Source organism: Mustela erminea, chromosome 21, assembly GCF_009829155.1.
Source record: "Mustela erminea isolate mMusErm1 chromosome 21, mMusErm1.Pri, whole genome shotgun sequence".
Classification (NCBI taxonomy): Eukaryota; Metazoa; Chordata; class Mammalia; order Carnivora; family Mustelidae; genus Mustela; species Mustela erminea.
In genome coordinates this window covers 17,208,938-17,224,681 of record NC_045634.1, presented here as the reverse complement: position 1 = coordinate 17,224,681, position 15,744 = coordinate 17,208,938, and the positions used below count along the sequence as shown (strand labels likewise).

At 33.7% G+C, this 15,744-nt stretch overlaps 1 protein-coding gene across 3 annotated transcripts in view; it reads left to right on the top strand.

Moving 5' to 3' along the window:
• Nucleotides 1–15,744, top strand: part of VPS37A (VPS37A subunit of ESCRT-I) — a 73,298-nt gene that overhangs the window by 38,008 nt on the left and 19,546 nt on the right. For all 3 annotated transcript variants that reach the window (XM_032328958.1, XM_032328960.1, XM_032328959.1), the window contains exons 6-13: nucleotides 486–556; nucleotides 3,600–3,727; nucleotides 3,808–3,866; nucleotides 3,944–4,012; nucleotides 7,014–7,157; nucleotides 8,143–8,223; nucleotides 9,836–11,253; nucleotides 12,974–13,065. In XM_032328958.1, coding sequence (XP_032184849.1) covers nucleotides 486–556; nucleotides 3,600–3,727; nucleotides 3,808–3,866; nucleotides 3,944–4,012; nucleotides 7,014–7,157; nucleotides 8,143–8,223 — 552 coding nt within the window. In that variant the 3' untranslated portion in view covers nucleotides 9,836–11,253; nucleotides 12,974–13,065. The remainder of the gene's footprint in view (nucleotides 1–485; nucleotides 557–3,599; nucleotides 3,728–3,807; nucleotides 3,867–3,943; nucleotides 4,013–7,013; nucleotides 7,158–8,142; nucleotides 8,224–9,835; nucleotides 11,254–12,973; nucleotides 13,066–15,744) is intronic.

Sequence of the window (15,744 nt, the reverse complement as noted above, 5' to 3'; positions counted from 1 at the left end):
CCTATTCCATTACCTAATAAACAGTGGATACCTATTATCTACCCTGTTTTGTATATTTAGTTATATAACTGTTTGGCTTTTGCAATTTACTATATTTTTTAAAAAATTCAGTATCTCTTACACGAGGCAGATATATCCATATATATATTAATGAAATCCACAGATAATTCTCTACATTTGTCACAGATACACCTAAGCATTTTATTTAACAGTTCTATACGTGCCCAAGAAAGAGGTCACACAGGTACTCACATGAACCTCGCTCAAAGAAAACAGAAAAAAAATTTAACCCTCTATGTATAAAGAAAAAATACACTGAAAAAATAAGAAGAAAGAAAGAAGGGGAGAATAAGGACAATGTCAAGTGCAAAGATGAGGTGATAATGGAACATGGGAGGTGGTACATTAAAAATTAAGTTTTTATAAGTAAATAGGAGCAGTCAAAAAGATGGCTAAAACTTAAAACCATTTCAAACTCTCTTTAGGTAAGCCAGGATGGTTTTGGTTACAAGATGCCAGATATCCCTGATACATTTCCCGAACTCTCAGAACTAAGGTAAAAGACTTGGAGAGTAATGTCAGTATTCGTTACCTATTTGACAATGATGAATACAAACCAGATCATTATTTTCATACCCATATTAAAGAAAGAGAGTTTTTAAATCCTCACTGTTTGTATATTGTGATCGTCTTAGCGGGAAAGTTATGTAAATCAGTTTTATGTTGTCTAGTTTGTATTTATTGAGTGACATAGTATGTTCCCAGCTGCTGGAAATGATGTAATAGTTACCAGGATAACAATGTTGTTCTCTCTTGAGGGTTACATTATTATGAAAATCATTTCTCAGTACATCATCCCTGGTGATTTCAAATATTTTTTGGCTTGGGATGCCTGGGTGGCTCAGGTGGTTGGATGACTGCCTTCGGCTCAGGTCATGATCCCGGAGTCCCAGGATCGAGTCCCGCATCGGGCTCCCAGCTCCATGCGGAGTCTGCTTCTCTCTCTGACCTTCTCCTTGCTCATGTTCTCTCTCACTGTCTCTCTCGCAAATAAATAAATAAAATCTTAAAAAAAAAAAAACCACACACACACACAAATTTTTTTTGGCTTATTTTAGACCTTTTCATTGTTCCTTTTGTAGGTAAAACTTTGTACATAGAGGAACACATTAATGTTCTCATAAAGTAATAAGCACAGTGTTTTTACAGACCCAAATTGTATTCAAACTGATGGCACATAAATTTGTAATATTTGAGGCTTAAGGTACTGTTTTTCGTAGAACACTGCTTCTCTGAGATGCTTCATGAAAAAATTATTTCATGGCTACTCAACTTTGGGAAACATTGCATCCTTCATACCCTGTTGAAGGTTGATAATACTGAGAAGGCTATTACTACTAAGACTTCTGAGTATAATTAAAAAAAATTTTTTTGCAGTTCTTTTTGTCTCTGGGATATTTCCCACCAGGGATATACAGCTACATACCATGAGAAATCCTACAGTTTTAAAAAAAAAAGAGTTTACCTTAATTGACCCAGTGTTTTATCATCATTTTTGGAAATAGTGGCTCCTTATTTTCTAATAATAGTGAGGGTTTACAATATATCACATACATGTTAAGGTTTCCTGTGAATTGTAATGCTTGCAGAAACCCCAGGAAGTAGGCACTGTTACTGTTCAATGTTCTAAAGGATTCTTTTTTCTTCCTTCTTTTTAAAAAAGTTATTAAAATGTCATATTATATTATTATATATGTTATATACATTATATTATTATGTATTTATTGAGAAAATTCCTTATCTGTCTTGTAGAAATTTCTGTATCTTCTTTTCGCTTGATTGCATCCTTGTAGTACCACTGAAAATGTTCTTCTCTTTCCTGTATTTCTTCCTGTTGGTAGCTAGGTCTAGAGTTTTAATTAGATTTAGGTTCAGTTTTATCAAATCACTAATAAGTCCTTGAGTTGTATACCATAAACCTACACAATGTTATGTATCAATTATATCTCAATGCTGAAAAAAAAAATAGGTTCAGTTCTTTAGTCCCGAGTACTTACATCATACTTCCTATTACATCATGTAAGGCAGCAGTGATGTCTGGTTGCCCAATTTTTAGTGACATTAAGATTGAAACAGGTGAAACCCCTGAAATCACTGGCAATCCATGATTTCATTAAGGATTGCAAATGTGATTTTCTGCTGCCAGAATCAGCCAGAATTCTGTGAAGAAGAACTTTCTATATCAACTATTTATGTTTTTTTGAAATATACTTCATACAGAAATAGAAAGATAAATCCTTATTTTTTGTGTTTTTTGACTTTCAGAATAATGAGTTGATGTACAAACAAGCTCCAAAATTTCTGATAGGCAAGGTTTTTTGTTTTTATTTTTGTAGTTGTTTCTGTGTTATTAAGAACTCATAAATTTTAAACAAATATATTTGATCTGTTTCAGTCTATTACAGTCATTATTCTTTTTGATGCTTACACAGTTCTATTTTGAGTCCCTAACAAACTCTTCACTTTGGCTTCTATAGCCTTTCTGATGAAACAAAGATGCCACGGGCTCATCGTGAAATTTCTTTTCCCTGGCCTGAAGTCATTTTTCTGAAAGGCACTTGTTCTTTCTCAAATTACAATACCAATATTATTACTGCGATTACTAAATTCAAAATAAGAGTTTGTTTTTGTTTTTTATACTTCTTTTGTGTTCTGGTTCTCACACCTGACATGTATAGCCAAATACTGTTTTTTAAAGTCTGAATGATACTTGCCCAGATGATATGTAACTTAGAAAAAAAAACAGTATTCATTTCTTTCCATTTACTCTGAATTTTAGAGACTGCTTTTTAAAAATTAAATTGTTTTAGGGATGCCTGGGTTGTTCAGTGGGTTAAAGCCTCTGCCTTCAGCTCAGGTCATGATCCCAGGGTCCTGGGATCGAGCCCCGCATCAGGCTCTCTGCTCAGCCTCTCTGCCTGCCTCTCTGCCTACTTGTGATCTCTGTCTAATCAAATAAATAAACAAAATCTTTAAAAAAAATTGTTTTAAACATATGATGCTTTTGTATGGATCTGTGGTCAAAACTAATAAATACATTTAGTAAGGTTTAGCTTCCATTCCTATCCTACCCTCCAGTTCCCCCTTTCACCCTATGGATATTGATTTTTGGTTTGGGTTTAGCCCTCCATGATTGCTTTTCTTTAAATATTTTTTGAATAGCTGTACACACATGTATCCATATACTTATCTTTTATTGTGACAGACACATGCCAATTAGCTATATAGATATGGAGGTTAACATTGTTGTGATTGTTCATGAACCCTAGTTTTAATAATCCTATCTTGATTGGATGCTACTTTCAGACCACTTTATGTTCTCTGTGGTTGATGTTTTACTTGCTTTTAAGGTTATAATTTGCCTTCTTTGTGTGTGTGTTTGTGTGTGTGTGGCTACATAAATATAGTTCAAAAATTATTTTGAGCCATACCAACTAAAATGGAAATAAAATGGAATAAAATGGAAAAACTGTGACTATTCATCATCATGGAGAAGAACTAATGACTGATATTCATTAACTTTTCTGTTGTGTTTCTAGTGTATCACAGCTTACAGATATGAATGACCAAGAAGAGATACTACTAGAACAGTTTCTGACCTTGCCCCAGCTAAAACAGATTATTAATGACAAGGATGACTTAGTAAAAAGTATTGAAGAGCTAGCAAGTATGTCTTTCCTTACTTCTTAAATTTCCTAAGAAAAATACAACGTTTACCTAGAAATAAACCAGAAATTTGTCTTACAGGAAAAAATCTCCTTTTGGAGCCCAGCTTGGAAGCCAAAAGGCAAACCGTTTTAGATAAGGTAAGTTAGTTATTATTTTGAAGAAGTCCATACAATTTAAAAATATAATAAAGTAACATTTTAATTTTATCTTTTAGTATGAATTGCTTACACAGCTGAAATCTACTTTTGAAAAGAAAATGCAAAGGCAGCATGAACTTAGTGAGGTAAGGTGTTTAGCTCTTTTCCTTTACCATAGGGATTTTTAATCTCAATATGTGTGAGCCACATTCTTAGTTTCATTATTATCAGAAAGCACTTATTAGGTGTCTGTCTTTATAAGGCTTGATACCTTTAAGTGAGATGAACAGCTCTCATCTATGGGTCATTATACATTATTTGTGCTCATGCAAGGACATATTTGGTTCCAAAACACAAAAATACAGAAAGTCTCATAAATAACTTAACTAGGAATGCTATTATAAAGGCCAGTTTACCTCTTCTAATAAAATCTAACAAAAATCTTGAACTGTAATCTCACTTGTAAGCTTATGTACAGCTATCTTAAATGAAAACTTAGAAAGTTGAAATGTATATGAAAATTATAAAGTTTAATTTGCCACAAATAATAGATTTTATGCCAGAAATCCAGTTAAATAAAAAATAAAAACTACTTTATAAAATTCCACCCATATTTCTAAAAAAAATCTTTAAAAAGGAAAAGGGTTAGGAAATAGAATCTTTATGTCATATCAATAACCAACATCCTCTTTCCTTTGAAATCAGCAATTCTGGAAGGTAAAGCCAATGTAATAAAACAACAAATAGAAAATGGAAAAAATGATGACAAAGGAGAATGTAAATTTGTAATGGATTTCAGATAATTTGATCATCCTTTAGAATTAAAGACATAAGAATAATAGCTAACATTGAATAATGATTAGGCATCTTTCACTGCACTATGCCATTTTCATATATTGCCTGTTATTTCCACAAAATTCTAGGACATAGGTGTTATTTTTTATAGTACAGATAAGCAGTCTGAGCCAGGGATATTGAATAACTTCCCTGATGTCATATAAACCGAAAGTATCAGGGTCAGGAATCAAATGTAAGCAGTCTTCCCTCAATCTTAGCCAGAAGAAAACCCGAGAGAAGCAACTGAAACACTCTTAGTTGCACATTAGATGCTAAATAAGCTTTTCACAATAGTCACATCATTCTTTATAAATTCATAGTAAGTTAAGAATAGAAATTAAATCCTTAACTTGATAAAGAATATTAAAAACCAACAGCAAGCATCACAATTGCCAGATATTTCCAAGATCCCCTTAATATTAGGAATAAGACAGTGATGCTAGTGACAGGCAAATGAAAGAACAAGAAACTCAAAAAGAGAAGTATGAATGTCCAGTGGACATGCTGGTATAATAGTTACCTTGTCTTCTTTGCCATTTATATGAGAATTGCTTAAAATGATATTTGAAACACTTAAAAAATAAAACCTTGATTCTTATGTTTGTCTCTACATGTGTTCACTCAATCTTTGGGGATGATGAGTCAGACTTCTCTTTTTTTTTTTTTTTTTAAGATTTTATTAATTTGACAGACAGAAATCACAAGTAGGCAGAGAGGCAGGCAGAGAGAGATGGAGAAACAGGCTCCCTGCTGAGCAGAGAGCCCAATGCAGGACTTGATCCTAGGACCCTGGGATCATGATCTGAGCTGAAGGCAGAAGCTTTAACCCACTGAGCCACCCAGACGCCCCAATTCAGACTTCTTTATAAAGTATGTAAATCACTTCACTGGACTGTTGGTACCATCAGTGTAGAAGCATGCCATGTTTTATTCCATCCATAACCAGTACCAAGTCCAGTGCTTGGTACATAGTAGATACTCATTAAATATTCAGTGAATAAACAATGGAAATATTTGAACAGATTGTCAGCCTTTCAGAATAATAATAATTTTGCATCATCCTTGTGAGCCATACTTGTAAAGATAGATGGCCACGGTTGGCAAGAGTGATGAGAAAATGGTTCATTCCTTTTCATTCCTGTGTGTGAGTTTCCACTTCACCCCCACTAGCATGACTGTTATTAAAAATAGTCTTGGGGTACCTGAGTGGTTCAGTCGTTTAAGAGTCCAACTCTTGATCTCAGCTCAGGTCTTGCTCATAGGGTCGTGAGTTCAAGCCCCATGTTGGACCCCACGCTGGGCATGGAGCCTACTTAAAAAAATAATTTAAAAAATTAAAAAAAAAATTAAAAAAATGAAAAATAAAAATAGTCTTATTTCTTATATTTAGGTCTTCAATCCATTTTGAGTTCGTTTTTATTTACTTTTTTCTTTTTTGAGTGGATTTTTATATAAGAGGTAAGATAAAGGTCCAACTTCATCCTGCATGTATCCAGTTTTCCCTGCACCATTTGCCGAAGACTGTCTTTTCCCCATTGAATGGTCTCGGCACACTTTTGAAAATGTTTGACCGTGTATGTGAGGATATTTTTCTAGGCTTGGTCTTTCTTTCATATATATGTCACTTCTTATGCCAGTACAATGCTGTTTTGATTGCTGTAACTTTATAGTAAGTTTTGAAGTCGAGAAGTATGCACCTCTGTTCTTTTTAAGATTGTTGTGGCTATTTGGGGTCACTTGAGATTCCATATGAATTTTAGAATGGGTTTTTCTTTTTCTGCAAAAACCTGTCATGGAGATTTTGACAGGAGTAGCATTGACTCTGTAGATCACTTTGGGTAGTATTGTCTCCCATATGAAGTCTTTCAGTCCATGCACACGAGATGTCTTCCCCTTACATCTTCAGTCTCTTTCAGCAGTGTTTGTATAGGCCTTTTGCCTCTTGGGCCAAATTTAATACCATCACCTTTGTCATATTCTGTACATTAAAAGGGAGTCACTGTGTTCAGCCCAAGAGGTAGGGATTATAGAGGTCCTCTTAGAGGATGCCTACTATAGTGACCTAATTCTTAAAACCCCAGGAGAAAACATTGATTGGGTCAGCTTCCCTCATTCAGTGGTTTGCAGCCAATGGATTGGGTTCTTTTGTGTTTGGTATCTACCCCTCTGTCCAAAAGCTAAGAACCTTGGTGGTAGCAGTCTTCCTCAAAAGGCTGTGTGAGGCATATAATGAATTGCTCTCATTTCCTTTGCCTCTAGAGGTTTTTCTGAGCACTGTAAACTGAATTAGTACTTGGTTTTCTTTTTCAGAGCTGTAGTGCGAGTGCCCTACAGGCAAGATTGAAAGTAGCTGCACATGAAGCTGAGGAGGAATCTGATAATATTGCTGAAGATTTCTTAGAGGGGAAAACTGAAATAGATGATTTTCTCAGTAGCTTCATGGAGAAGAGAACAGTATGTAATCGTCTTCAGTTGAGGACCACTGACAGTGTTATATCAAATTACTTAAGTATATTCATGAGTAAAAAAATACTTCAGCATGTTACTGAGCTAGAGTTTTGAGTGCCCTGAGAAGAAGCTGAAGAGCCTCTATTCTTTAAGAATGATAGCAATATTTTAGTATTATTTTGTATTAAAGTTAGTAAATTAGCTTAAGTCTCGTCTTAGTAGTTATAGGAGTGTACAACTGCTTATGTTCAACAAGTTATTTAAAAAGGGAAGAATCTATAAATTTTAAAATTTGCAAATATTATTGAGAATGTTCTGCAATAGTTTCTGTTCTGTTCTGATTTCCAAAAATTAAGAAAGTCTATTTAATAGTATTTTGCCGTTTGATAGAATTCTAAATATTTACCTAATTTCTCTGAAACATCACATTTGAAAATTAACCTTTTGTTATTAAACTTCGTAAAATGTGTGCTATGTATATGCATATCCTGTTAGGGAAAGTGGGCAGATTTTATTATCCCTGTTTCCATAAGAGAAAAATTGAAGTTTAGGGACGTTAAAGACTAGTTACAGCATTAGTAAGGCATTGATTTCTGGTTCATTCTTTTGTGGTACTATATCTTGAAGCTTTTATTTACTAAGCTTCCTAGCTAGACAACAAGCTTTACTAAGCTTCCTAGCTAACAACAGTAGGATTCTTTTCTTTTTTATTTTTAAAACACAGATGCTTGAAATTCTACAATCAGAGAATTGATATAATGGGTCAAGGTTTGTTTTAACCTTCTAGAAGTACACAGGCAAAGGTTATCTTCCAAATACAATTCCATGTTTGTGGAGGTGGGGGTTCTTAAATTCTGAGCTACCTTAAACATTCAAAAGTTTAAAATGTCAGCAGGTTAAAGGATTCTTACTTCAAATTCTGTCGTAATTTAAGAAGCAGTAGTTAAATCATTGGAGAAGTGACTGGTATTTTAAATCATTTATCTTCTAGATCTGCCACTGTAGAAGAGCCAAGGAAGAGAAACTTCAACAGGCAATAGCAATGCACAGCCAATTTCACACCCCACTATAGGTAATTGTCTTCCAGAAAGTTTGAGTCAGAGGCTATTGCATGACTATTCTTTAATTGAAGTCTTTTTACTAGTGCCTATTTAGTCTGCTTTAAGCATAATTCTGTTATAACTTCTGTTAGAGGATATATAAAATGCTTTGTATTATACATTAAGCGTAATTTTATATACATTAGCATTTACAAGTGGAAATCTTTTGGATGTTTTATCACTATGATGTCAGCTTAACTGAAATGTTGGGTTTTTTTTCAGTGTTGGATAGTTCTGTAGAATTGTAAACTATAATTCATTCCTGTCTCTTAGCTCGTATGTGGTGTATACCGTATCACTTAGTTGATGTATTTCTCACTAGCCTCCTTTGTCATTTGTTACTTTAAAATGAACTTCCAGTCTGTCGCTTTTCCATCTCATACCAGGAGTATTCCAGTAATTGTCTTGCCAGTTGCCAGAATGTAGTGTTTCTCCTTCCTACACAGCACTGACAGAATGAGCTTCCTCAAATACCACCCTGTGGTATAATTTCTCTGCTGCAGAACTGACAATGAGATCTTAGCAGTGGTAGGATCACGGTTAAATTTCTCTCTGGTTTTAAGCCTTCTATAATCTGGAGTTATATTTGAGAGCACCCACTTCAATTTTCTGTTTTCCCCTTAAGTTCTTCATTTCATGTTCTTTCTCCTATCATTTTATCTTTGGTCACGCCTTTATCGATCTCAAGACACTTTTCCTTTTCCTCTCCATCTCTGTAGTTTTAGGAGTGATTTGGCTGTGAAAACTAGTTCCCACCCCTGTAAACTTAAGTAAAAGTTTGTATTATTGAACAATGCAGAGATAGGGTCAAAATGCACAAAGGACAACTCAGTCACTGATTGAAAACACTCTGGAAGACCATAAAAACTTCTCACACCCTTGCCAAGGCTGCCTGTTTCTCTTTCCTGCGTCTCTGTTCTTTCCTGCCTCTCACTCTCTTGTGCTTCCCAACTTGCTCTTCAGAGCTCCTTTGTTAGCTCTGCTTGCATGTGCTCCACCATGGCTGCCTGCAGGCCTGATCACGTTATGACAGTTCAGGTAGACAAACACGGAGACAAACAAGGGTTTCATTGCAAATCCCCAGGAGAGAGACTGGCCCAATAGCAGTTTGGCCTGGAGATCAGTGTCATGTGGCCCTTTGCTCATTCAATGGGCTGTGCAAAGCCTTATTTTTCCTTCTTTCCAGAGGAGTAGACTCTGCGAAGGGAGCATTTCTAAGGAGGGAAGTGGCAGGAATTTCTCATCTCTACCTCAGACTCATCTGCCCCTTTCCTTAATCTAGTTGTACATAACATTACTGCCAACATTGAATTGGTTTTTTTTGTTTGTTTGTTTGTTTGTTTGTTTGTTTTACAAATGAAACTGTCAATCCCCTTGGGTAAGAGTTGATTTTTAATATCAAGGCATAAGAAGAAAGTCAGCATTGAGTAATTATTTATACGAACATGCTAGAATCCTTTCCCTACCTCTTTTTTCCAAGTTATCTTCTTATAGGTAGATCTTAATTGGAAAGGAATGTAAAGAGATGAAAATTTATCATCTTAATTTAAATCTTAGGGTTTTTTAATGTTCTTTTCTTTTCAGATTTTCCTGAAAACATAAACTGCCAAGACAGAAATGACACAAGACTAAGCACATTTTTATGTATGATTTTCAAATTGGCATTTCATCACAGTGGCTGAATTCATAGATATCCTGTATAGATCGTATGCAGAACTGAGACTGATTTTGTACAAATCAGAATGATTGCTGTGGTCTTTGCTTTGAGAAATTTTTCTGCACGATTTGCACTATAAATGTTTATTTATTGTTGATCAGTCCTATCATATTTAAGTTCCATTGCTATTCCTCTGTTAAGTACCTATGCATGTAATTTTAGCTATTATCAATATTTTATAAAATTGCTTCATTTAAATTTATATTTTTAATTTGAAACTGCCTCATTTCTTTATCAAAAATGGTTTGTTTAGATATTTTTCCTCTCAACCTTTTTGAAAAATTACTATTTTGAACTGTAGAAAGCCTTATTTTTCCTTCTTTCCAGATGATGAAACTTTCAAAAACCATTTGTTTTTAAATATTCATAGTGTCAGGAAATACCAAACCTACTAATGTGCCATCTCAAGAAAGTAACTTTTAATACACAGTAAATCAAGAGAATACATCAGCTCATATATTGTTTAATTTTTAAAATTAAGGGTACACTTAAGAAGCAATATAGTTAAATAATTATTTTACCTAATAGAAAAAAATTGCCTTCTACTTCATCTAGTCCAACATAAACTTTCATACTAATTTTTTTATATAAGTATCTGATAGGTTTGTGATTGGATAATGATATACTTTCTAAATTCCTAATGTTAAAAAGAATCTTTTTGTTAATAAATAGTAAGTCTAGACACAGAAGTCTGATTTTTTTTTTTTTAACTTTACTGTGAGCTAGCTTTTCCTAAGAACAGGTTTAGTAATGAAATTAATATTTAACTTTTAGGCAGTGTAGTTTTTAATTAATTTTATTGAAGCTCTTTAAATTGTAATTTGCTTCTATACAGTGTTACAGAATTAACACATTTTATGGGTAGCTGTAAAAGCTAATAACGGAGAAAATTTGTAACTATATGTATCTGAGGCTTGGTAAGGCCATGTCTAAATCACAAAACAACTTAATGCATATTTTTATTTAAATTTCCATCCCAATATGTATTGTTACTCCACATGCCAGCATATAGTACTACGGTTTTATTTTTCATTCTTTTTCTTTCTGTACACATTCTTGGCAATAGAACTTTAGGAAAAACAGAATTATTTTCTTAGACTTGAAAAATAATAATCTGTCTTTGTGGAAGACCAAGTATTCATATGGACTATAAATATATAATTGGAATAAAGATACTAACTTTCATTAATTGCCTGTCTCACTGGCGCTGTGCTAAGGGCATGTTGTTTAATCTTCAAAATGACCAGACATGATTTTTAATAGACTTGTGGATGAAATAACTGAGGTAAGTGTTTTAAATTTGTGACAGAGTCTTCTGGGTATTCAGAAACCTTTCCTTATTGCACAGACCAGCAGAACTTCCAATTTTCCCAGCAATCACTGCAGTGGAGGACATAATAGCCCCAGTCTTTTGCAAACAATCAGGTAGCTTTCTTAGAAACTGTAGAACCTATAACAAGAGACCAGCAGATCACAGCCATTTAAAGGGACATTAATTCATTTGATCTGCTAATTTTATTAAACACCTATTCAGAATAAGGCACTGTGGAAATACTATACAGTAAGTAACTCAACCATGGTTTAGGTCCTTCGTCTAACCTTCCCTATATACAAAATCAAACAAAGCCCCCAGACAAACCACATTTTCTTACACAGTAAATTTCCTCCTTATAATCATGTAATTCATCTCAATATTCTTTATTCTTTAAATCAAACTGTCCTAGTTTCATTCTATGCCAGTTAACATAGCTTGCTTCCTCCTTCCAAAATTAATATATTAGGCAGCTTCCATACAACTAGTCATTAAAGTGAGGGATTTGATTATGAGTATCTGCATTTAACCAGCAGACAGTTTAGTTCAGATACAGGTTGTATAAGTTGTCCAAGACAGAAAAAGTCTGCATTTGAATAATTCTCTGTGAATTTGGGTTTCTATTGCAATAGAAAAAGTGAATGATTTTTTGGATAATTTTATGACTATGTTGTTTTTCTAAAAATTGGTTATTTGGAGAAGTCATGCCACGGGGAAAAAGGCCTGTGAAGGCAGAAGTTATGATTTACTTTAACATATAAGAGAAAACCAGATGGAAATCAGAAATTAGAGAAAAGCTTAGGAGTTATTATTCAGAATAGAGGTTTGTCATAGGTAGAAATTTAAATGCTAAATATCTCAAAGAGAAGAAAGTTGTCTAAAATGGGATGTATAGTAAAGATATCTGTTTCAAAGTTGGAAGGTTTTCTAGGAGTAAACAAGAGTAGGAAATTTATATTGGCATAGAGCTTGGTTGACAGGTAAGTTTGATCATAAATTATATTTGCTTAAATTGAAGGAATTTCAGTGAAAATTAGAATTCACTTTTAGGGGAAGAAAGTAAACTTTTTGAACTTAAAGAGTAAAACCATATGCCAAGGTTTCCCTTATCCTCACCTAACTTTATTTTTAAAAGAGTTCCTTTGTTGATTGCTGAACCATCGTCGAAGTTCTTACGTACTTCCGATCGTTAAATTTTCCTGAGTATCACTAAATAACAAGTCACTTGAGCTCTAAATATTATTAGTTGGGAAGTAATCTGCCTTGTCAGTTTTACATTACTTTACTACCTATGCCTTAAAACAGGTGCCCTGAATAAAACACTTTCCGATTGATGTTTGACTTAAAAGGAAAATGTTCTATTAGAGATTTTAGTCTTTTGGATTAGCCGTGCTCTTTCAAGACCCTGTGAAACTATAACAAAGTTTTGATATGCAGTAAATGTAACTTTTTATATAAATATTAGTGTTAGATTAACTTTTAGTAAGTAGTCTAAATGAACATATGTATGTAGTATCCTGTAAAATGTTCGGGGAGGCTGAAAAAGGTTTGTGTCTGATGAGAAAGACATCCATTAAAGATATTTTAAAATATCAAATATTTATACTACTTGTATTTCAAAATAAATGCATATTTTTGTTTCATATAATTACTGTGTCATTTTTAAAAAATTATTAATTCTCTATTTTTATAGATAAAAACTGCCAAATGGAAGAAATTAAAAGCTCAACCTCAGTATTAGGCAAAGAAGTTTCTAAGAGTTGATAACTACAAGAATGGCATATAGTAAGTTGTGTTATAAAAGTGCAAAGCTCATTACAACTATATCCTAAGTTTATTAAGGTATTACTATATACAGTAAATTGCAGAAAATGAACAAATATTCCTCAGTAGAGTATGCTCAAGTTTTATATTCTCAAAGAATTACACTTGTTTTATTTACATTAACAGAGTACTTTCATATTACATATTTCTAACATATTAGAGTTGTTCTGTTTTTAAATGATGAACACATAAATATTTCCAGTTGACCTTTAAACAATGCGGAGGTTGGGGTGTTGACTATCTGCACAAACAAAATCCATGTACGATTTTTGACTCCTCAAAACTTAACCACCAGTAGCCTGCTGTTGCCTGGAAGCCTTATTGATAAACATAAAATATTTTGTTCATTATACATATTATATACTGCATTCTTCCAATAATGTAAGCTAGAGAAAAGAAAATGTTAAAATCATAAAAAGAAAATATTTACACTCCTATGCTTTATTGAAAAAAAAATATCTGTATGTATGTGGAGCTGTGCAGTTCAAACTGGTGTTGTTCAAGGGTCATCTGAATACTGGATTATTTTATTTATTTAAATATATTACTATACCCCTTCCAAACCTTTCATACTGGACACTTCAGCAATGTAGCTTTCTTAACCTTTCTTTTTTTTCCTCAGTTTCATTATACGTAGTTGATATATATCACTAAGTTTAAGATATGTAACATAATGTATATATTTTGAAATGATTACCACAGTAAGTTGACTTAGTAGATGAACTAAAAAAAAAAAAGCAGAAGTTGTTTTCCTTATGATGAGAATTATTAGGATTAATTAACTCTCTTAACTTTAAGGTATATCATGAAGCAGTGTTAGCTACATTCATGGTGTTACAACCCAGTACTTACTTACCTTGTAACTGGAAGATTGTAGCTTTTCACCACCTTTCTGCAGTTCCTCCCTATACCGCCACCTCTGGTAGCCATAAATCTGAGCTCTTTTCCTATGAGTTGTTTTGTTTTTTGTTTTAGATTCCACACATGAGAGAGCATACAATTTTTGCTTTTCTCTGGCTTATTTCACTTAGCATAATAATGCCCTTGGGGTCCATTCATATTGTCATAAGTGGCAGGATATCCTTGTTCTTTGTTGCTGAATAGTATTTTATTGTGTATATATTCAGCTTCTTTATTCATCCATCAGTGGACAGTTAGGGTGATTCTGTGTCTTGGCTCTTGGAAATAATGCTGTGAACAAGGGGGTGCAGATACCTTTTGGAGTTACATGTTTCTGTTTCTTTTGGATCTATTTCCAAAATTGAATTACTAGATCATATGGCAGTTCAATTTTTTTTTTCAAGGACAATTTGTACTTCTGTTAATTGAAGATAATCGAAAGGAAATAATGTATAAGTTTCAGCTGTACATAGTGATTTGTTTATCTGTATTATGAAGTGATCACTACAGTAAGTCTGGTTACCATCTGTCATTATACAGAGTTGTTACAATATTACTATATTTCCTGTGCTGTACATTACATCCCCTGTCTTATTTTATAATTGGAAAATTGTACCTCTTAATCCTCTTCACCTGTTTTGTCTGTCCCCTCCTTCCCGCTCTGCAACCATCAGTTTGTTCTCTGTATCTTTGAGTATGTTCCTGTATTGTTTGTTCAGGTTTTTTTTTGCTGTTTAGATTACACATATAACCAAAATCATACAGTATTAGTTTTTGTCTGACTTATGTCACTTAGGATAATACTCTCTCGGTCTATTCTAGTTGTCATAAATGACAGGATTTCACTCTTTTATGGCTGAGTAATATTCCACTGTGTGTGTGTATCTGTGTACACATACTTACACATACACACCGAAACACGCACACACACACATAAACATCACTTTAATCCTGTCATATATCATGCATGTTTAGGTTGCTTCAGTATCTTTGCTAATATAAATAATAAAGGGTTGCATGTATGTATCTTTTCCAGTTATTCTATTCAGATAAAAACATAGAAGTGGAATTGCTGGATCTTATGGTAGATTCATTTTTAATTTTAAATGTCATACTGTTTTCCGTAGTGGCTGTACCAATTTACCCTCCCACCAATAGTTCACCAGAGCTCTTTTCTCCATATTCTCACCAGCGTGTTACTGCTTGTCTTTTTTTTTTTTTTTTTTAAGATTTTATTTATTTATTTGACAGAGAGCGATGACAAGTAGGCAGAGAGGCAGGCAGAGAGAGAGAGAGAGGAGGAAGCAGGCTCCCCACTGAGCAGAGAGCCCAATGCGGGGCTCGATCCCAGGACCCTGAGATCATGACCTGAGCCAAAGGCAGAGGCTTAACCCACTGAGCCACCCAGGCGCCCAGCTTGTCTTTTTGATAATAGCCATTCTGACAGATACAAAGTGATACTTCAGTGTGGTCTTAATTTGCATTTCACCATGGTTGCTGGTGTTAAGATCTTTTCATGCCTATTAATCACCTCTCTGTCTTCTTTGGAAAATTGTCTTTATAGGTCTTTTACCCATTTTTAATCTATATTTTTTTGACACTGAGTTGGATGAGTTCTTTTGTATATTTTGTATATTAACCCCTAATCAGATATGTCATTTGCAGATACCTTCTCCCATTCAGTAGGATGTTTTTTTGTTCTGTTGATCGTTTCCTTTGCTGTATAAAAGCTTTTTAGAT